At 39.2% G+C, this 22,831-nt stretch overlaps 1 protein-coding gene across 6 annotated transcripts in view; it reads left to right on the top strand.

Annotated features, from left to right (window-relative positions):
- PPA1 (inorganic pyrophosphatase 1) overlaps positions 1 to 12,078 on the top strand; it is a 38,394-nt gene extending 26,316 nt beyond the window's left edge. For all 6 annotated transcript variants that reach the window (XM_004427026.3, XM_087432078.1, XM_087432076.1 and 3 more), the window contains 5 exons: positions 2,149 to 2,276; positions 2,547 to 2,632; positions 9,612 to 9,681; positions 11,075 to 11,117; positions 11,704 to 12,078. In XM_004427026.3, the coding sequence (XP_004427083.1) occupies positions 2,149 to 2,276; positions 2,547 to 2,632; positions 9,612 to 9,681; positions 11,075 to 11,117; positions 11,704 to 11,735 (359 nt within the window). In that variant the 3' untranslated portion in view covers positions 11,736 to 12,078. The remainder of the gene's footprint in view (positions 1 to 2,148; positions 2,277 to 2,546; positions 2,633 to 9,611; positions 9,682 to 11,074; positions 11,118 to 11,703) is intronic.
- Positions 12,079 to 22,831: the final 10,753 nt, after the last annotated feature.

Consider the following 22,831-nt stretch of genomic DNA (forward strand, 5'->3'; position numbering starts at 1 on the left):
AAGAAGGAGCAGCGCAGAACTGGTGCTGTCGTCGGTAGGATCTTGATGTGGCATCAGGAGGCAGTTCAGGTAGCTCTGCAGACCACTGGCCTTGTCTACGCATACATGATATATAACACGAGGAACAAAAATTGAGGTCTTTTTTTCCTAATTTTTTTTTCCTGAGTATGGCGTTCAGGGTTTCGCAGCCTGGATCCAGCATACTTTTAAATGACTGGTTCACAATCAGAGAGTTAGTCGGCTCTTATATTTTGCCTTGCTGTGGTATAATACAAAAATAGATTTGGTCTCCGCTTCCTGGCAAAGAGCTCCTAACACCCTTGGAATTTCCTGAGTGTTTGTAGTTTGTTTTGTTATTCATAATGAGCTCCTTTGGTCACACCTGAGTTTAAGGTGGTTTAGGGTGGGGCCCCTAGCTAGCCTCAGACTGGGGCTGGTCCGCAGAAAGACCAGGTGACTAGAGGGTGAGAACTTTCAGCCCCACCTACCAAGCTCTGAGATGAGGGGAGGCTGGAGATTGAACTCGATAGAATTCTTGAATAATGAGAATCAGAGAGCTTCTGAGTTGGTGAACACCTCGAGGAGCTGGGAGGATGGTTCACCTTCCCTGAGAGGGCATGGCAGCTCCACACCCCTCTCCCTATACCTTGCTTTATATATTTCTTCCATCTGGCTGTTCCTGAGTTGTGTCCTTTATAATAAACCAGTAAATGTAAGTGAAGTGTTTCCTGAGTTCTAGGAGTCATTCTAGCAAATTAAACCTGAGGAGGGAGTTGTGAGAACCCCTAATTTATAGCAGTCAGTCAGAAGTGTGTGTGGCTTGGGACTTGCGACTGGCGTCTGAAGTGGGGTCAGTTTTGTGGGACTGATCCCTTTAGTTTGTGGGATCTGACGCTAATTCCAGATAGATAGTGTCAGAATTGAACTGAATTGTGACACACCAAATTGGTGCCTGGAGAATTGGAGAATCAGGTGTTGGTGTTGGAAAACACCCCACACTTGCATTTTGGATTTCTGGATTTTCAAATTATTTTTGTATCTGGTGATACGTTTTATGTTAATTATAAGTTCTTTGAAGCTTATCAATGTTTAAACATTTCCCAGTTCACTTTGCAAACTTTCCATGCTTTTAGTGGTATTATGATAATAGAGTGCATGATATTCTTTAACTATGAAGATTATAAATTGGACTTAAGCAAAGTTATGTTATGCAGATATGAATAAGCTTCTGTTGAATGTATTCCTCCTTTCAAGAATACTTTTCCTGATTGATATTTTTAGCACTTGTATCTTGTATTTGCTTGCACTGAGCGACAGTTTTGTCATTCAAAATTGAGTTTGATGTTGAAGCTAGCCGTTTTTGATGGCTGTACAGAAACTTTTAGAAGTTTTTTTGAACAGAACACTCTTCTGTTGGCCAGACCTAAAGCATTGTGATATAGAATGCGTATACTATAGGGGCCGGCCCCGTGGCTTAGCGGTTGAGTGCGCGCGCTCCGCTGCTGGCAGCCCGGGTTCAGATCCTGGGCGCGCACCAACGCACTGCTTCTCCAGCCGCGTCCCACATACAGCAACTAGAAGGACGTGCAGCTATGACATACAAGTATCTACTGGGGCTTTGGGGGAAAAAATAAATAAAATTATAAAGTGTTTTAAAAAAAAAAAAAAAGAATGCGTATACTATAGAGCAAGAAAAGTCTAGTCACTTAATATGTAACCCATCAATAGGTATCAGTGTAATCCATTTTTCTTGTCTTTTAGTATGTAATTGGGGTGTGATCCTCTGAATACAGCCTCAACCTGTCTTTTTTAGTATCTTCTATCCTTCTCCTAGAAGTTATCCACACGTGCCAAACTGTTCTTTCATTATGTAGCCCCCAGTCATTTCTACCTCCTCTTATCTAGTAGAAGTTACTATTGTACTGATTATTCTCTTAGTACTTAACATCAGAGCTATTCTAAGACACTAGATGGTTTCTTGTTAATGTATATATGTGCTCTCTTCTCAAAAAGGTGGTTAGCTCTAACATTATTTTGAACTTTGTTGATAATCCATCCCATAGCTTTCTCAAAATAAGTACTTGATATTTTTATTGAATGCATAAGTAATTTCATATACATCTTACAACCTGCTTATTCTCTTCTTAGATATTAATGATGTCAAGCGGCTGAAACCTGGTTACCTGGAAGCTACTGTGGACTGGTTTAGAAGGTACAAGGTTCCTGATGGAAAACCAGAGAACCAGTTTGCTTTCAATGCAGAATTTAAAGATAAGGTAATGTATCATTCAGAACTGTAGCTTTAGGCCTATTTGTTTGAGACTTATAATTTAACCATGTTGTTACCATCTAAAGACTATATGATCATAAAACAAATGTCTAAAGACTTAAGACAGCCTTGATGGTGATTTATTCATTTAAATGTTTTCTTCCCTTTTTGATATAAGGAAGTGATTCAAAAGAGAGTTATCAGGCTTTGGGAAAATGTTGATAATAAGAAAAGAACACTTTTCTATCATTGTAATGCACATCTCTTCAAATTATAGGACTTTGCAATTGATATTATTAAAAGCACCCATGACTATTGGAGAGCACTGGTGACGAAGAAAATCGATGGCAAAGGAATCAGTTGGTAAGCGTTAGCTCTTCTCCGCATGTTTAACACACAAAGCAGACCAGCTTGCTCCAAAGGTTTTAATAACCATAACACACTGGTCAGTTATATTCACTTAGAAAAGCGATAATCCATTTTGTCAGTCATTGCTCAAGTGAGTGGGAAGGTAGATATATACACAACTGAAACGTGCCAGTAAGATGCTGTCTGAACAAGAGAAGCTGAAACTATAAAGAGGACAGTGAGATCAGAGCTTTGTGAGGGTAATTGGGAAGGGTGGCCTAGCATCAGGGTGCTCAGAGTGTAATGGGTAAAATCAGGCCGACTTCAAGGGTTGGTATTCTTTGGTGTAAACGTGTAAGATACATCACAAATAAACCTGTATCTACTGTGCACACGATATTTACTGCCACTAATAATAATAGCTAATATTTATTGAGCAGTTAATATTTGCCAAGCATGTAACAGAGATGAAGGGAGATTAAACTTAACCAAAGTCATCCCACAATAAGTGTTTTGAATTAGGACTCCCATCCAGTTCTATCTGGCCCCCAACACATGTTCAGAACAATTGCTTCCTCTTCGGTATTTAAAGATTTATAAGAGTGCCCACTATCATCACTTAACTAATAGTGTTCTGGAAATAGGAGTCAATGAAGTAAACAAGAGAGATGATGTGTTTTGATGCAGGAATATTGGAAAAGGGGGAGCAAATTGTGGCAGATGATATGATTGCATACCCAGAAAACCCTAGAAAAAATAATTCAGCAGGGTGACCAATTACAAAATGAGCGTATATGTACATTGATAGCTTTCTATACAAACTGTAACAGAAACTATAATGGAGGAAAAGATCTCCTATGGAATAGTATTTAAAAAAAAAAAACCCAAGATATAAAGAAGACATCTACAGGACCTAGAAGAAGAAAATTTTGACTATTGAGAAATATAAAAGATGTTAAGTATAAAGGTATATTATGTTCGTGAATAATATTCAGTTTCATCTAGAAAAAATTTGCATGTGAAAATAGCCAAGAAAATTCTGAAAAAAATAACGGTAGCGGTGGTGGGGAGGAGTATTGTTTAGGGATATTGTTTTACTAAGAGTTTGGTATTGAAGAAAGTCAAATTATTCAGTTCTGTTAGAGTTTGGTAGACCTAAAGATATATGGGAATTTAGTTTATAATAAAGACGGTATTATGAATGATTGGTTTTGGACCAACTGGCTGTTAGGAAGAAAATAGACTAGATCTCTATCTTGCTCTTTACCCTCCTTATGCCAGAAATGCGCACTGGCAACCACCTCCCTGTTCTGGCTGTTTGGTTTTGTTTTTAAAGGTGCTGGAAACCAGGCAGGTGCTCCGCAAGCGCCCTGTAGAAGCAGCCCAGCACCAGTGTTCTTACGTGCAGCTACTTTATATACCGTTATGTTAGCTGGGTGCTCTGCCGGCATTTCAGTTTGCAGCCTTTGTCTTACGTCAGTATTTAATTCCAGACAGATAAATTGTAATGTTAAAAAATTCTACCCATTTGCAACAACACGGATGGACCTGGAGGGTATTATGTTAAGTGAACTAAGCCAGAAAGAGAAAGACAAACAGTGCATGATTTCACTCACATGTGGAAGATAAACCAACACACTGACAGATAAAACTTTTGGTGGTTACCAGGGGCAAGGGCGGTGGGGGGTGGGCACAAGGGGTGGAGGGATGCACTTATATGGTGACTGATAAACAATAATGTACAACAAAAATTTCACAATAAAAAAAATTTCTGTTAAAAAAAAAAAAATTCTAGGAAAAGTATAGGTGAATTTATTTATTAGCTTGTAGTAGGGAAGGCCTTTCCAAATAGCACAACCTCAAAATCCATAAAAGAAAGTTTTACTTAGAATATTTTTTATTTATCAGGAGACAGTTTTTCCCAGTTTCTTCTTTTTTAACAACACATGACAAAGGGCTAAATTCCTTAATTTATAAAGAGCTTATTCAAGTTGAGAAGAAAAAGATTAACAACTCAATAGATGGAGGACACAAGGTAGGAAAAGGAAGTTTGCATGTAAGGAGGTGTACAGTCTCACTCCTAGTTTAAAATGCAGTTCAGCAAGATAATGTTATCCCCCATTAGATTTGCAAAAATTAAAAAAATTAGATAATAGCTAAGGATGCCAAGAACACATATAGTTGGTGAGAGTATAAATGGGTACAACCTTTATGAAGGGCAATTTGACAATATCCAGTCTAAAAATTAAAATTGCATGTATTTCTTCATACCACCACTGCTAGGAATGTATCCTATAGATATATTCCAAAAGTTCACCAAGATATATTTATAAGGATATTCATTTATAATAGCAAAAAGTTAGAACCAAAATGTAATGGTTAAGTACATCAATACAGTCATTTGTCACTTAATGACAGGGATACGTTCTGAGAAATGTGTTGTTAGGTAATTTTGTCGTTGTGTGAACATCGTAGTGTACCTACACAAACCTAGGTGGTATAGCCTACTACACACCTAGGCTATATGGTACCTATCTTATGGGGCTGCCGTCATATATGCAGTCCGTTATTGACAGAAACATCATTATGCAATGCATGCCTGTAAATACAACAGTATGTGGCACATTAAAAAAAATCTATATATGTTGATCTGGAATGATATCCAAAATATATTAAGGGAGGGGCTGGCCCCGGTGGCCCGGGTTCAGCTCCCAGACGCGCACTGACGCACGGCTTCTTGGGCCATGCTGAGACCGTGTCCCACGTACAGCAACTAAGAGGATGTGCAACTATGACATACAACTATCTACTGGGGCTTTGGGGGGACAAAAAAAAAAAGGAGGAGGATTGGCAATAGATGTTAGCTCAGAGCTGGTCTTCCTCAGCAAAAAGAGGAGGATTAGCATGGATGTTAGCTCAGGGCTGATCTTCCTCACACGGACACACACGCACACACACACGCACACACAAAATATAAAGGGAGAAAAGCAAAGTCCATAGTGGTATATTTAGTATGATACCATTTATGCAAGATAAATACACACACACCAGCCATCTATTTATTTATATTTAAATTTTTTTTCTGGAGGGAAACAAGAACTATAAATAATGATTGCCTTTGAAGACAATCATTTGGAGAGGAGAGGAAGGCTTTCATTTTGTGGGTTGCTGAGTTTTCTAACTATATGTATTACTTTCTTTTTTTTAAATGTCAAGAGTTATCTGGGCAGTAAGATTTTTTTCTGAGTATGAGAAATTCCTAATGTATAAAAATAATTCTCAGGAATCTTGTATTCTGTGAGTCAGGATAATGTCCTGTAAAATGAAAACATTGTCTTTCCACAAACATAAGAAAAACTGAGCACAGTTACGCATTTGTGTGAAAATGTGCAATCGTAAGATGTTGCTTTTAAGTTAACTTCTCTATTTTGTGGTAGCTTATTTCTATGGAAATGGCCTTAATGCATGTTAAGTAACAGATAACTGCAGATATTTCCTTTTTCATTTTAATAGACTATTTCTGATCATACCCATGTTATACCACAACAATTAATATATAAGAAATTTTGAACGGATAAACGAAAAGAAAACATATATTTTAAAAAAATCACCCTAATCACAGGTTTTCCAAAGATACTCCTATTAACATTTATTAGAGTTTTTCTTTTTACAGTCCTTTGTGGGTGTATATAATACTTTTAAAAATAATTAGGATCATATTGTATATACAATTTGCTTTATGATTTTTTAAAAATTTAATACTGTATTTCCCCATGTCATTAAAAATATTTTTTATAATAATATTCCACCTCTATATAATATTTCATCTCACAGATAAACCATTTTTTAATCATCCCTGTTGTTGGACATTTTGGTTACTTCCAGCTTTTCACTGTTATCAATAGCGAGATCGTCTATGTTGAACATTTTTGTAGATCATGATTTAAATCTCTGAGTTCTGTGAGGTAGAACTTCTCTATCAAAGCATATGAACTTTTCTTTTTTGTTTTGTTTTGTGAGGACGATCAGCCCTGAGTTTACATCTGATGCCAATCCTCTTTTTGCTGAGGGAGACTGGCCCTGGGCTAACATCCGTACCCATCTTCCTCCACTTTATGTGGGATGCCGCCACAGCATGGCTTGACAAGTGGTGCGTGGGTGTGCGCCTGGGATTAGAACCCGGGGCAGCCACAGTGTATTGCGTGCACTTAACTGCTATACCACAGTGCCGGCCCCTCAAAGCGTATGAACTTTTAAAAAAGTTTTGGACACATTTTACCAGATTCTTTTTCGGGAATATTGAACCAGGTGTTACTCCTGCCAGGAATGTTTATCTCTGGTGCCTCACCAGCTGATAGGAACTGGATGTTTTGTCTGTTTTTTCCTTTTGTCTAACTTGGAAAGCTGTGATTCTCATCTTAATTTGCATTTCTTAGCTATTTCAGTGAGAATTACAAAGCGTTCAATCTCAGATTTCTAAATCTGGACTTCTTAAGGTATTGACAACAAGAATAACTGTAACTTGCCAAAATAAATAATTAGAATATTTAATATAGGTGAGAAAGCTTTCGACTAACCAAACTTGAATCTCATCTGGCCTACCATCAACTTTTTTTTAATTAATTTTTATTGAGGTATAATTGACATAACATTATGTTAGTTTCAGGTGTATAATGTAATGATTCAGTATTTGTATTTATTGCAAAATGATCTCCATAAGTCCAGTTAACATCCGTCACCATACATAATTACAAAATTTTTTTTCTTGTGATAAGAACTTTCAAGATCCACTCTCCTAGCAACTTTCAAATATGCAATACAGTATTATTAACTGTAGTCACCATGCTGTACATTTCATCCCCATGACTTATTTATTTTGTAACTGGAAATTTGTGCCTTTTGACTCCCTTCACCCATTTAACCCACCACCCCCACCCCGCACCTCAGACAGCCACCAATCTGTTCTCTATCCCTGAGCTAGTTTGGGTTTTTTTTGTTTTTTTAGATTCTACACATAAGTGAGATCATACGGTATTTATCTTTTTCTGTCTGGCTTATTTCACTTAGCTTAATGCCCTTAAGGTTCATCCATGTTATTGCAAATGGCAAAATTTCATTCTTTTTTTATGGCTGAATAATAATCCATTGTGTATATATACCACATTTTCTTTGTCCATTCATTCATCTATGGACATTTGGGTTGTTTCCATATCTTGGCTATTGTAAATAATGCTGCATTGAACATGGGAGTGCAGATATATTTTTGAATTGGTGTTTTCATTTTCTTCAGATGAATACCCAGAAGTGGAATTGTAGATCATGTGGTAGTTCTATTTTTAATTTTTTGAGGAACCTCTGTACTATTTTCCATAGTGGCTGCACCAATTTGCATTCCCACCAGTAGTGCACAAGGGTTCCCTTTTCTCCACATCCTTGCCAACACTTGTTATTTCTTGTCTTTTTAATAATAGCCATCCTAATAGATATGAGATGATATCTCATTGTGGTTTTGATTTGTATTTCCGTGATGATTAGTGATTTTGAGCATCTTTTCATGTACCTGTTGGCCATCTGTATATCTTCTTTGGAAAAATGTCTGTTTAGATCCTCTGCCCATTTTTTAATCAGATTGTTGTTTTTGCTCTTGAGTTGTATGAGTTCTTTATATATTTTGGATATTAACCCCTTATCAAATATATGATTTGCAACTACTTTCTGCCATTCAGTAGGTTGCCTTTTCGTTTTTTTTTTTTTTAAGATTTTATTTATTTATTTTTCCCCCAAAGCCCCAGTACATAGTTGTCTGTCATAGCTGCACATCCTTCTAGTTGCTGCACGTGGGACGCGGCCTCAGCATGGCCGGAGGAGCGGTGCCTCGGTGCGCACCCGGGATCCGAACCCCGGCCGCCGGCAGCGAAGCGCACGCACTTAACCACCAAGCCACGGGGCCGGCCCTGCCTTTTCGTTTTATTGATGGTTTCCTTTGCTGTGCAGAAGCTTTTTAGTTTGATGTAGTCCTACTTGTGTATTTTTGCTTTTGTTGCCTTGTTTTTGATGTCAAATTCAAAAATTTACTGCCGAGACTAATGTCAAGGAGCTTACCACCTATTCTTCTAAGGGTTTTATGGTTTTAAGTCTTACGTTCAAATCTTTAGTCCATTGCAAGTTGATTTTTGTGTATGGTGTAAGATAGTGGTCAAGTTTCATTCTTTTGCATGTGGCTGTCCGGTTTTCCCAACACCATTTATTGAAGAGACTGTCCTGTCCCCATTGTATATTCTCGGCTCCTTTGTCGTAAATTAGTTGACCATATATGCATGGGTTTATTTCTGGGGTCTTTATTTCTGTTCCATTGATCTATGTGTCTGTTTTTATGCCAGTACCATACTGTTTTGATTACTATAGCTTTGTAATATAGTTTGAAATCAGGGAGTAGAATGCCTCCAGTTTTGTTCCTCTTTCTCAAGATTGCTTTGGCTATTCAGAGTCTTCTGTGGTTCCATACAAATTTTAGGATTATTTGTTCTATTTCTGTGAAGAATGCCATTGGAATTTTGATAGGGATTGCAGTGAATCTGTGGATTGCTTTGTGTAGTATGGACATTTTAACAATATTCTTCCAATCCATGAGCATGGAATATCTTTCCATTTATTTGTGTCGTCTTCCATTTCTTTCAGTAATGTCTTATAGTTTTCAGTGTACAGATCTTTCACCTCCTTGGTTAAATTGATTCCTAGGTTTGTTTGTTTGTTTTTGATGCAATTGTAAATAGGATTTTTTTCTTAATTTCTCTTTCAGATAGTTCATGATTAGCATATATAAATGCAACATATTTTTGTATATTGATTTTGTATCCTGCAATTTGAGTAAACTTGAGATTTAGGTAAACCAAACTTGAATCTCATCTGGCCTACCATCTTCAACTTGTTGTTTTTTAACTCTTAAGAGAGAAGTTTTGTTACTGACTCATGACTACTTTGTTTTATTTAATAGCGTGAACACCACAGTGTCTGAGAGCCCCTTTAAGTGTGGTCCTGATGCTGCCAAAGCCATCGTGGATGCTGTATGTAAAAGTTTCCTTGAAAAAGAACATACCTGGTGGCTGAAACATATGGTGCTAAATGGGGAGGGAAAATACTTTGAACAAATATTTGCATACCTCTTGTATACATATTACTGTGTGAGGTCTTGAAATTACAAACCAAGAACACACACAAGTAGACATTTCACTGAGGGGAGAAGCTGAGGGAGGGCCCTGTCAGCCCTAAACTGGGCAGATAGCAAAGTAGTACAATTTGTAACAACAAAGTGATTCCAGAATGTACCAGCTAACCCAAGTGCCTGTGTATCTATCATAAGCCATTTTTCACAAAAGAACCAATAGGAACTTACTTGACTTGGTTATAACAAGGACTGATGAAGTTATCAAATTTCAGGTACCATCGTGGAGTGGTTCATAATCCTCAAAAAGACTTAAAACCATCCATCAAAGAAATAATTTTGATTTTGTACTATTTTTAACTGTCTATTTTAGATTAACCAAAAGACTGAATTAGATCATCTTAAATTATTTTCATTTAAAATATTAAATAAGAAAAACAAAAGAAAATGAGGTCTGACTTTTTACTGCCTTGTAAATGGGGTAGTAAAGAAAAAAGAACAATATAATGATGAAGCCAATGCTTTTAGATTTATCTGTATTTATACATGAATTCTGACAAAGTTGAGGTGGATAAGAAAAGTTGGAAGGAAAAAGCCATTGGTTAACAATCATAACATTTCAATAAGAACACTCTGCCTACATTTTATGTATATGTGTATATATATATATATATAAAATCATATATGCATTAATCAGTTTTTTTGTTTTTTGGGTGTTTTCTGCTGAGGAAGATTTGCCGTAAGCTGACATCCATTGCCAATCCTCATCTTTTTTTTTTTTTTTTTTTTTTTGGTGAGAAAGAATGGCCCTGAGCCAACATCTGTTGCCAGTCTTTCTCTTTTTTTTGCTTGAGGAACGTCAGCCCTGAGCTATCATCTGTGCCAATCTTATTCTACTTTTTATATGTGGGTTTCCACCACAGCGTGGTTGACGAGTGGTGTAGGTCTGTGCCCGGGATCCAAACCAGCAAACCTGGGCTGCCGAAGCAGGACGCACCAAACTTAACTACTGCGCCACAGGGCTGTCCCCTGTATAAAATCAGTTTTTATTCTTTATTTCAAAACTTTTTTTTTATTCTCCAATATATCGTTAAAGTCAAGGTTTGAATTTGTTAGTGTTTCTTAGCAGTAGAACAAACCTTGCATTGTTCCCATGTATTATAAATTATTTTTAGAACCTAAAAATTGAGATAGTTGTCTTCTGTTCCGATTCTTTTTAATTTTTGTGTCAGTGTACTTTTAGCTTATTTTTTTTGTCTGGGATTAGACTAATACATTTTAATATTTTATTTTAGTTACCACCACCATGTGAATCTGCCTGCACAGTACCAACAGATGGTAAGATCTATATTCTAGTAAAATTACTTTAAACATTATGTGTATGTGTGGGAAAAGTACCTCTCTATCTCTAGATATATCTTTCATACCACATCCATACAGAGAAAGAGAAGGAAGGGGAGAAGAAACGTTTCTAGAGTTCCATAGTGTATGTGGGAAGAAAGAGGGCTGTACATACCAACTTTAGTGCCACCCCCATCACAGCAGTTTCCAAACCATGACCCACCCTTTCCTCTGGGTTCCGGGAAATGCCTCATGGACAGTGGAGCAGGCTGGGCTCTGCGTTGCCATCTGGCCACAGGCTGCTTTACCCAGAAAATGATTCTCTCCCGGTTACAGCACTCTGTAAGATTCTTTTGGTGAGAATCGCGTCTGTATGATTAGTATCAAGAGTAAGGACGCACAGAAGAAAACACTGATAAATTACCTGTTTTTGCCATAGCAAAACTTTGCATGTACGTAGGTTTGTTTTGAGGTAATCCAGAGTAGAATACGTTAAAGCAAGTATATTATTCTTTGTTATATGTTGGGTGTATTTTAATTCTTAACAGGGATTCTAATTTGTTTTTCTTTTCTCTGAACACAGTGGATAAGTGGTTCCATCACCAGAAAAACTAAGGAAATTTCTCTGGAATACAGGCTTACGTTACTGCATCCTATTCATCTGGAAAGTATTAGATGCAAAAGTAGTAGCTTTTCAAAGCTTTAAATTTATGGAACTCATCTAATTAAAGCATATTCTGCTGTGACCAATCCAATATATTCAACAAATATTCCAATAATATATGTTATCCACTTAAAAGCATTTTTCATATCTCAACTAAGATAACTTTTAGGATATGCGTAAATATTAAAGCAGTTGTTATAATTTGGAAGTCATTTGTGAATAAACGTGCAAGATAAGTGGATATTGGATGTATATGTTTACCGTGTGTTAGGAAATAAAATTATTTTGCTGAAACTTGGCTTATGATATTTTTATTTGAATCTGAAGCCTGACATTACCAAGCAGGCATGGGTGCTGTTTGGTGTTTGCTTTCTATCAATGATCTTATAATTCAATTTTATAATTATTAGACTGAAACGGACTTTATTTTTAGGAAGCTGAGGATGAAATCCCTTATATTTACAGTAGTCTTGATGCTATGCTCTTACCTAGTTCCTAGTTCCTAGCATCCCATTGTCAAGCAAAAGCTTTTAGTTTATACCATGTTAGCACAACCTTGCTCACCTTTTGAAAAGATACACTTACTTCTTTTACTTCTCTAATCAACTAATTGGATCCTTAAGTCGTTTACATTATATTCTGAGTTATTAGCCAGAGTAGCTGTGATTAAGTTCATGAGCTCTGGAGCAGTACAGACCTGAATTTTTAATCCTAGCCCTTCTACTTATTAGCTCTATAATCTTAGGTCAGTTACCAACCACTCAACTTCAGTTCCCTCATTTGTAAAAGAGATGTTATTCATGTAACCACATGTAGTAAGCATTCAGATTTCTTTTTTTTGAACTTTGTTGAAATCATTGTAGGTTCACATGCAGTTATAAGAAATAATAGAGATTCTTGCTATACCTTGTGCAGTTTTCTGTAAAGGTAAGATTTGTAAAACTGTAGTAGAATGTATGGAGTATATGTCCACAGCCAGGACATTGGCTCTGGTACAATCCACCAGTCTTATTAAGGTTTCCCAGTTTTACCTGTACTCATGGTGTATTGTTCTGTACAATTCATCACCTGTGTCGGTTCCTGTATCCTACAAGGTCCTAAACAGTTCTAACATCGCAAAGATCCCCTTTGTTGCCCTTTTATAACCACACCCACCTCTCTCATGTCCTCCCCACACCCCATCCTTAATCCCTGGCAACTATTAATCTGTCCTCCATTTCTACAGTTTTGTCGTTTCAAGAACATTATGTAAATGGAATCGTACAGTGTGTAACCTTTGGGATTGGCTTTTTTTCACTCAGCGTAATTCCCTGGAGATTCATCTAGGTTGTTGCGTATATCAATATTTCATCCTTTTTACTCATTGCTTTTTATTGTGGAGTACTATTCCATGATATGTGTGTACCAAAATTTGTTTTGCCTGTTGAAGGACATCTAGACTCATTCTAGTTTTTGGCTATTACAAATAAAGCTGCTATGTACATTTATACATAGAATGTTGATATGTCAAGATAACTTTTGTGTCAATATAATTTTTCATTGTAATTGCTAAGTCAAATGATAGATACATATTTAGTTTTATAAGAACCTGCCAAACTGTTTTCCAGAGTGGCTGTACTATTTTACACTTCCAGTGGCAATGTATGAGTAATTCAGTTTCTCTACATCCTTGCCAGCATTTGGTTTGCCACTATTTTTTGTTTTAGCCATTCTGTTAGGCGTGTAGTGATATCTCATTGTGGTTGTAATTTGCATTTCTCTAATGTTAAACATCTTTTCACGTGCTTATTTGCCATCTCTATATCCTCTTTGGTCAAATATCTGTTTATGCCTTTTACTCATTTTCTAATTGGATTATTTGTTTTTTTACTATTAAGTTTTGAGTGTCCCTTTTCAGCTATGTAGTTTGCAAATATTTTCTCCCAGTCTGTAACTTTTTTCATTCTCTTTACATGGGCTTTCACAGAGCAAAATTTTTAATTTTGATCAAGTCCACCTTCAAATTTTCCTTTTATGGATCATGCTTTTGGTATCAAGTTTAACTCTTTGCCTAGGTCCCAAAGATTCTCTCCTGTGTTTTTCTCTAAAAGTTGTATAATTTTACATTTAAATCTATGATCCATTTTGAGTTTATTTTTATATAAGGTGTGAGGTTTAGGTCAAGTTCGTTTTTTTCTATAGATGTCCAATTGCTGTGGCACCATTTGTTGCAAGTTATTCTTCCTCCCTTGAACTGGTTTTGTGCTTTTGTCAAATATCAGTTGAGCATATTTGTGTGGGCCTATTTCTGGGTCCTCTGTTCTGTTCCACTGATCCTTATGTCTGCCCCTCTGTCAGTATCACACTCTCTTGATTACTGTAGCTCTGTGGTAAGCCTTACTACCAAATACAGTGCTTCCTCCCACTTTGTTCTCTGTCAAGTTGTTTAACTACTCTGGGGCCTGTGCCTTTGCATATAAATTTTAAAATAAATTTTGCCTATGTGTGTTGTCTATGCCTATAAAAAACCTTACTGGGATTTTGGTAGGCAGTGCATGAAACCTCAGATCAATTTTGGCCATCTGTTTAGTTTCCTGACGTGTTTCTGTTAGTGATTTCTAGTTTGGTTCCATTAGGGTCAGAAAACGTACTCTGTATGATTTCAATTCTTTTTAATTTGTTGAGGTTGTTTTATGGCCCAGGATGTGGTCTCTCCTGGGAAATGTTCCATAGTGCTTAAAAAAATGTGTATTTTGGTGGTTTGGTGGAATATTCTATTTATGTCAACTATATCCTGTTGATTGGTAGTATTGTTCAGGCCTGTATCCTTGCTGATTCTCTCTCTGTTTTATCAAGTGCTGAAAGGGAGGCGTTGAAGTCCTCAGTTACAACTGGATTTGTCTGTTTCATCTTTCAGCTCTATCAGTTTTTCATGCATTTTGAGGCTCTGCTGTTTGGTGTTTACACATTTAGGATCTTTATGTCTTCCTAGTGGGTCGATCCTTCTGTCATTAGGTAATGTTACTCTTGGTTTCTAGCAATATTCTGTGCTCTGCAGTCTACTTTATCAGATATTGATATAGCCACTCTTTTTTTTGATTAATGTTTGCATGGTGTATCTTTTCCTATTTTTTTACTTTCAACCTACATATGTTGTTGAATTGGAAGTGAATTTCTTATAAGTAACATATAGTTGAGGCCGGCCCCATGACTTAACAGTTAAGTGTGCGCGCTCTGCTATTGGTGACCTGTGTTCGGATCCCGGGCGCGCACTGACACACCACTTCGGCCATGCTAAGGCCACGTCTCTCATACAGCAACTAGAAGGATGTGCGACTATGACATACAACTATCTACTGGGGCTTTGGGGGAAAAAAAAGGAGGCGGATTGGCAATAGATGTTAGCTAAGAGCTGGTCTTCCTCAGCAAAAAAAGGAAGATTAGCACGGATGTTAGCTCAGGGCTGATCTTCCTCACAAAAACAAAAACAAAAAGTAACATATAGTTGAGTTGTATTTTTTATCCTCTCTGCTAATCTCTTTTATTTGGACTATTTACATTTAAGATCATTATTGCTGTGTTAGCACTTTATCTTGTTTGGGGTTTGCTCAGCTTCTTGGGTCTGTAAGTTTGTGTCTTTCATCAAATTTGGGAGTTTTTCAGCCATATTTCTTCAAATACTTTTTCGGCCCCAGCCCCACTCTCCTCTCTTTCCAGGACTCAAATGTTGGATCTTCCGATATTGTCCTACAGGTACCTAGGCTCTGTTTGTGGGATTTTTTTTCCAGTCTATTTTCTCTCTTTTTCAGACTGGATGAGTTCTGGATTGTTCTGTCTTCAAGTTCACTGAATCTATCCTGTGTCATCTCCACTCTAATATTGAACCTACCCAGCAAGTCTTGAATTTCTGTTATTGTATTTTTCAGTTCTATGATTTCCATTTGGTTCCTTTTTATAACTTCTATTTCTTTGCTGAGATGTTCTATTTTTTAACTTATTTCAAGGGATTTCTTTTTTTTTTTTAATTTTATTTATTTATTTTTCCCCCAAAGCCCCAGTAGATAGTTGTATGTCATAGCTGCACATCCTTCTAGTTGCTGTATGTGGGACACAGCCTCAGCATGGCCGGAGAAGCGGTGCGTCGGTGCGCACCCGGGATCCGAACCCCGGGCCGCCAGTAGCAGAGCGCGCGCACTTAACTGCTAAGACACGGGGCCGGCCCATGGGAATTTCTAATTGACAGTCTAACTGCAGTTTTAAGACAGCTGCTTTCAAATCCTTGTGGATTCATCTCCATGTTGGCATCCGTTGATTGTCTTTTCTCATTCAAGTTGTCATTTTCTTGGTTTTTGGTGTGATGGGTGGTTGTTAATAGTATCCTAAACATTTTGTCTATTATATTTGGAGACTCTAAGTCCTATTTAAATCTTTTGTTTTAGCAGACTTCACCCTATTTAGTGTCAGCAGGTGGGTCTTGGCCTACTTTTGTGGACTGTGGTTTCAGTGGCGGTTTAATTCTCAGTAGCTTTGCAGTGTTATTTTGGTCTGCTTGGATTATCTGGTGCCGCAGGGGCTTCTGTTGCTTTATGCTAGTGCTGCCTGTGTCCCCCGACGGGTTCTCCCACCCACCCCACCTCCCTAGTATCTCTGGGTGGGCGAGGAGAGCCTTAGGCTGCAGAGATACAGAGGCTTCCTGAACCGGTCCACCCGCTAGAGCTGGGTTTCTCCCTCAGGCTCAGCCTACCCGCCCGCTTAGGTAACTCTTGGTGGGAAAAGGAGTCTCAGGCCTTGTGAGGAAGGAGAGTGCTTCCCCTGGAGACATTTTGGCTGGGTTCCCAGTGATCCCCCTTGCCAGGTGGTGTCACGTCCACTAGAGGGACCCCCATTCTCTACAGGCAAGGAATGAGCCTATATGGGCTGCCGTCTGTTGCTAGGTCGGGGTCGGGAAGGACTCCCCTTCTGTTGGGTGGTGGGACACAGTGCCCTGCCGCTGTGCTCTCTGGTCCTAGGGCCCCAAACCAGTTCGCCTTCCTAGCACCTTTCAGAGCTCTCTGTTGGTTGTCTCTCTCGCCATTTCCAGGGTTTATAGCTGTGCTTAGCGGGGAGGAGCAGTGCTATGCCATCTTGTCTGGACCAGAGTCAGAAACGTCGGCATTCAGATTTTAGTTAGCATTCAGAATATTTGTCTGAGTCCTTTTGTAAGTCTTATTTTTAGATGCTGCCTCAGTCATTGTAATATGTGATTTCTGAAGTGATTGATTTGTTAGGATAAGAAATATGTTTTCTAATGAAAGATTATCAATGTAGGGAACTTCACAAATATTGGCCCAATAGATAGGAATCACCCACTCGTATTTATGGAAAGGAAAGGCGCTGGAATACCAGCAGGAAGAATGTCAGCAATAGTTCTCCTGTACAGTCCTCTGTAGAAAGCTGCCGCTCTTCTGATAAAGCAGGGAAATGTATAACACTCGTGCATTAGCTTGCTAGGGCTGCTGTAACCAAGTACCACACACTGGAGGGGTTAAACAGCGGAAATTTATTCTCACGCTTCTAGAGGCTGGAAGTCCGAGATCAAGGTGTTGGCAGGGCCATGCTACCTCTGAAGGCTCTAGGGGAGGATTGTTGCAGGCTTCTCTCCATGCTTCTGGTAGTTTCTAGCTTGTGGCAGCATGACCCTAATCTTCACATGGCATACTCCCCTCTGGTGCTTGTTTGTGTCCAAATTCCCCCTTCTTATAAGAACAACAGTCCTTGGATTAGGGGCCATTCTACTCCAGTATGATTTCTGAACTAATTACATCTACAAAGATCCTATTTCCAAACAAGGTCACATTCTGAGGACTGGGGGTTATAGACTTCAACATGTGAATTTTTGTGGGACACAATTCTACTTGTAACAACTCCCAAAGAGAAGCTTGGGTATTGGAAAGCTCTCTCCTTCATCATCAATGCTGGCTAAAAGTTATCTGCATACTAAAGCCAAAAAGAAATCCTGACCTCTAAGACAACAGCCATTCTACAAACATCTCTTGAGATCCGACTTTGTGCCGGGCACTGTTTTAGATACTGGGGATAGAGTCTTGAGCAAGACAGATGAGGTTACTCTCATGGTCTGGGTGGGTCGGTTATGTTCAGCAATCCCCAAATCTCAGTGGCTTAAGAAAAGTTTATTCCTCACTCACCGAGTCAGCTCTGCCTCTGGGTAGTGGTCCTCTAGGTGACATCGTGCCTCTGTATTGTCATTTCTCATGTTGATCACCACTTCAGAGGAAGAAAGTGTTGGAGCCTTGCCCTAGTGATGAGATGCTTCTGCCCAGAAATCACACACATCCTAGATGTTCTCATTTCATTGGCTAATGAAAGCCTCATGGCCATGCCTAACCGTGGAATGGAGTCTTACCATTTACATTTAGTGAGATTGCCAACTACTTTGACACATTATCTTATTTAATACAAGAAGAGGAATCTTTTTTTTTAATGAGAAAAAAGATTCAAAGAACCTAAGTAACTTGCCCAAGGTCACTCACGTGGTAAGTGGTAGAGGCAGGACTTAAACCCCAGTCATGTGACTTTGAGACCAGGAATTTCCCCACTATTTTACATTGTTTCTCAGTCTTCACAATCATTAATGGTACTTAATAATCTATCAAACTGATTATTTAGTCATTCCTCTTTTATTAAGCTTTGTTTCTAATGTTTAGCTCTTTGTTATCTTTGGGCATAACTTTTTTCCTTTGGGATTATTTTCTAAGGATAAATTTCCAGGGATAGATTGCAAGGTCATGGAATATAGACATTTTTGTTCCTCGTTTTCTGCAAGGTTTTTGCCCCTTTTCAATGCAGCATATGATTGTATTTTTTCCATAGGCTTGGAAATCGAACAGCTGACTCTATTACCAAGGTTAAATTCTTCACCTATTTGAACGTTAGTTTTCCCATCTGTAAATGGTGATGGTACCATCATCTCCGGGTGGAGAGGATGTAGGTGAATGATTTAGCCCAGTGCTAGGGTCATAGTAGGTGCTCACTGAAGGCTGGTGGTTCATAATTGTAATCTCAGCAACACTGAGTGTGATCAATGCCTTTTTTCAGATGGGGAATCTGAAGCTTTGGCCCAGTTGTGTAAAGGGTCTGAATGAGAAGGGAAACGCATTTTCACCATCACTGAGCCCGGGCCTGCCTGTGCTGCAGCTGTAATGGGAATTACGTCCTATCTGATCAGCATATTTGCTCTGCAAGAGCTTGAACTGTGGTTTTGCACAGAATGTTCTTTACTTTAAGAAAAAGCTGCCCCTACTGCTTTCTGGGAGTCTGGGCAGAAGGGAATTTGCTTTCACATTGACAAGAATGCGGCGCAAATTGCTTCATGGCGGGCAAGTATTTATTAGAAAGTTAGAAACCTGAGTGAGTTGCCACACAGTTCATCGCTCCCTCTGTTGGTCTTGGGGATCATTCTCTTAGTTATTACAAAACCTTTAAATTAACAGAAAATATTCACCAGGAGTAACATTAAGCAATGAAGATCACAAGGTTATGTGGCAATCTGAATTTTTAAAAAAGCCTGAGAGCAATTTGTCAATCTCGATCAAAATTTTAAATTCATACTTACCCTCTGAGTCAGCAGTTCTCCTCTAAGAATTTGTTCCGGTTGACTAAGAGTAGTCAACCAAGCACACAGTATGTGGCAGCTTTGTTTAGTGTAGCCAAATCTGAAAAATATCTAACTGTCCAGTTGAGGAACGGCTGTATGTATCATGCCTACTGTGGTAGCAGTTAAAGAATGAAGTCACTGCGTGGGCAGATATGGAAAAGATGTTCAAAATACATAAGTGAAAAGAGAAAGTTGTAGTGCTCTACAGCAGCCAGCTCTGGCCTCTGGGCTAAATCCAGCCTGCCACCTGCGGGGTAAATGAAATGTTATTGGAACGCAGCCACACTCATTCCTTTACGAATTGCTGTGGCTGCCTTCGAGCTACGATGGAGAGTTTAGTAGTTGGGACAGAGAGACCAGATGGCCTGCAAAGCTGAAAATATTTACTATTTGACCCTTTACCAAAAGCATCTGCCAATCTCTGCTCTATCCTATGATCCTATTTGTGTTTTTTGCAAAGGGAGCACGGAGGGGAAAGAGATACAGTAATGGATATGCTTCTGTGGGCACAGACAATTTCTGGAAACAAACAAAAACAAACCACGACTAACAATGATTATCTCAGGGGGCTGGGAATGTAGAGTTAGGCGTGGAAGAAGGGAGGTCCAGGGAGTTTCCTTCCACTTTATAAGCTTCTGGGCTCTTTGAATTGCTTTTCCTAAAAGCGTGTATAACATTTTAAATTTTTTTTAAGAAAGTCAAATGAAGTAGGAGGAGAACACCAACGGATGGTGCTCAGCACAGCTAGTGGCAGAGACTCCCAGCTCAAGACGGCTTCTCTCCCAGTGGTCCCTGAACCACCAGCACTGAATCACTGGAGATGTTTGTAAAAAATATATATACACACACACACACATCCCTACTGAATTAGAACAGGAGGGGCCGGGCCCTGGAATCTAATTTTTAACTAATTCCTTGGGTGATGCTAACATACCTTGCTGTCTGAAACCACGGCTCTAGTCATAAATCTCAGAGATCAAGGAAAGCTTTCTCAGTGGGTTGTAACATAATCAGCGTGAGATGATCCAGCGAACATCTCCCACAGCAACAGCAGCAACAATAACGGCTCCCATCTGTGAGCACTTCCTAAATGTCAGGCCCTGTGCTCTAGGCTTGATGTACTTCATCTTGCTTAATTCACTTGCAACACTGAGCCAGAAAGGCTGAGTGACCTGCCTGAGGTCCTCGAGCGCCTCTTCGGGCTGGGCCCTATACTACGGGCCAGGAATGCCCATGAAAGAGACCCCATCCCATCCCCACGGCCCTCCCCACAGTGACAAGTTAGTCTCCTCTCCAGCTCTGGGCCCATGCTCCACCTTAAAGCAGCCCTGTGGCTCTCTGTGCTGCGTCGCTTTCGGCGTAGTGTGGATGTTCCAACGTGACATGCAGCTCCCTGCCGCTGCACCCGTGCACCCGCGGCCATCCTCCCCTGGCCTGTCCTCCTGGCCTTCCCTGGCCTGCATTCCCGCTTCAAGTCTATTTCCCTAGCATCGCTGTCTCTCCTCCCGGCTCATTAAAATCCATGGTGAGCACGGAACTTGGATCCCTAGACAGCCTGCTGGCTCCTCACAGGCAGAGACCATGCCATCATCATGTTTATACCTGTCATCAGCACTGCACCGAGTCCACAGTAGGAGTTCAGTAAAAACCTGATTGCTTCTCGAATGGCTTTTCAAACAGTCAGAAACATAACCGCCTCCTTGCTCTCCTCAGGTTGATGGAGCCGGCAGCTGGTGATTGCGGTTTCCACAAAGAAGAGGTTCTGGAGGGATGCGTGGCTCTCCACAGGGGGGCTCCAGCACCCCTCGGGGACACAGCCTGTGCCAAGGGGAACTAACACCACAGGGCAGACACTGTGCAAAGACCCGGGCTTCAGTTTTACTGGAGGGTGGATAATCACAAGTTTATTCATAGGTTAAAAGACAGGTTTTGAGTGCTAGTTTTCCATGAATTTTGAAGAGACACATGCTATTGCAGAGCAATTTGCTATTTGCGGCTTCCGTCTTAGGGCTATGCCACCAGATCCCCGGAGTCAGAGTTGATTCTCCTCTGGTCTTGGAGTTGATGCGGAGGCAAAGTTTGTAGAGCACTGTAGGAAAGAGCTCTGTGCCGAGGCCATGAGACCTGAGTCCTCGCTGTGGCTCTATGTGACATCGGGCAGATCTTTTTACCTCCCTGGGCCTCGGTTTCCTCATTTTGTGTGACAAGGTAATGGGCTCGTACCTGGGTCATATATTTTAACATGATTTAACATATATGTCAACACAAATATGACATATTTAACATGATTCTGATATGTACGCACACATATAATGACAGCTGATCCTCGTTATTTCTCATTTGCAGATTCCATGTTTATGAATTTGCCTATTTGCTAAAATTTATTTGTAATCCCAAAATCAATACTTGCAATGCTTTCGTGGTCATTTACGGACACACACAGTGGCGAAAAATTTGAGTCACCTGATGTGCACGTTCCCAGCTGAGGTCAAACCGGTGGCGCTCCGCCTTCCTGATTCATCGCTCATACGGTAAACAAGAGTCCTTTTCACGGTCTATTTAGTGCCATATTTTTCGAATTGTGTGCTCTTTGTTGGTGATTTGCTGTTTAAAACAGCCCCACCTGTGGTATAGAGCTCAGTGGTGTCTGGCGTTCCCAAGCATAAGAAGGCTGGATATGTCATAGGGAGAGAATACGTGCGTTAGATAAGCTTTGTTCAGGCATGAATTATACTGCTAATTCAAAGAGTTCAAAGCTCACGAAGCCATAAAATGTATTGAATAAGATGTCTTTAAACAGAAACACACAGAAAACTAGGTTACGTAGTCATCAGTTGATGAAAACGTTGTGACCAGAGGATTGCAGGGACCTAGTTCCCCCAGGAGCTCGGTATACGCTGACTCAGTGTTTGGAGTGACTCTGTAGAATATTACTGCAAATAAGGAGAATCAACTGCATGTACATACACATGTATATGTATATATACTTGTATTTATAAAACAAAATTGGGAAATTGATTTACATCTTTGTAACCTACTGTTTCAACTTAATATGTGAACTTTTCTCCATTTATAAAAATATTCAATGCTATGTAAAATGACTCGGACAATTAATTACATAATGAAAATATAGTTCACTTAACCAATCACCTATGATTTGCCTTTGGGTTTATTTCCAATTTCTTTTAATTTTAAATAATGCCACAATGAATGAATATCTTCATAAATAAATCTCAAAAAGTATCTCTGATTTTTTTCTTGAAGATAAATACCTAGTAGTGGAACTACAGGGTCAATGAATAGGCAGATTTACAAGGATTTTGACATGTGTTCAACTGCCCTCTAGAAAGGTCTCATCAGTTTGCCCTTTTGCCAGCTCCTTATGAGACTGCTTCAAATTTCAGGGTTTTGAAC

The sequence above is a fragment of the Ceratotherium simum genome, chromosome 6, assembly GCF_057802395.1.
Source record: "Ceratotherium simum simum isolate JZ-2026a chromosome 6, ASM5780239v1, whole genome shotgun sequence".
NCBI lineage: Eukaryota > Metazoa > Chordata > Mammalia > Perissodactyla > Rhinocerotidae > Ceratotherium > Ceratotherium simum.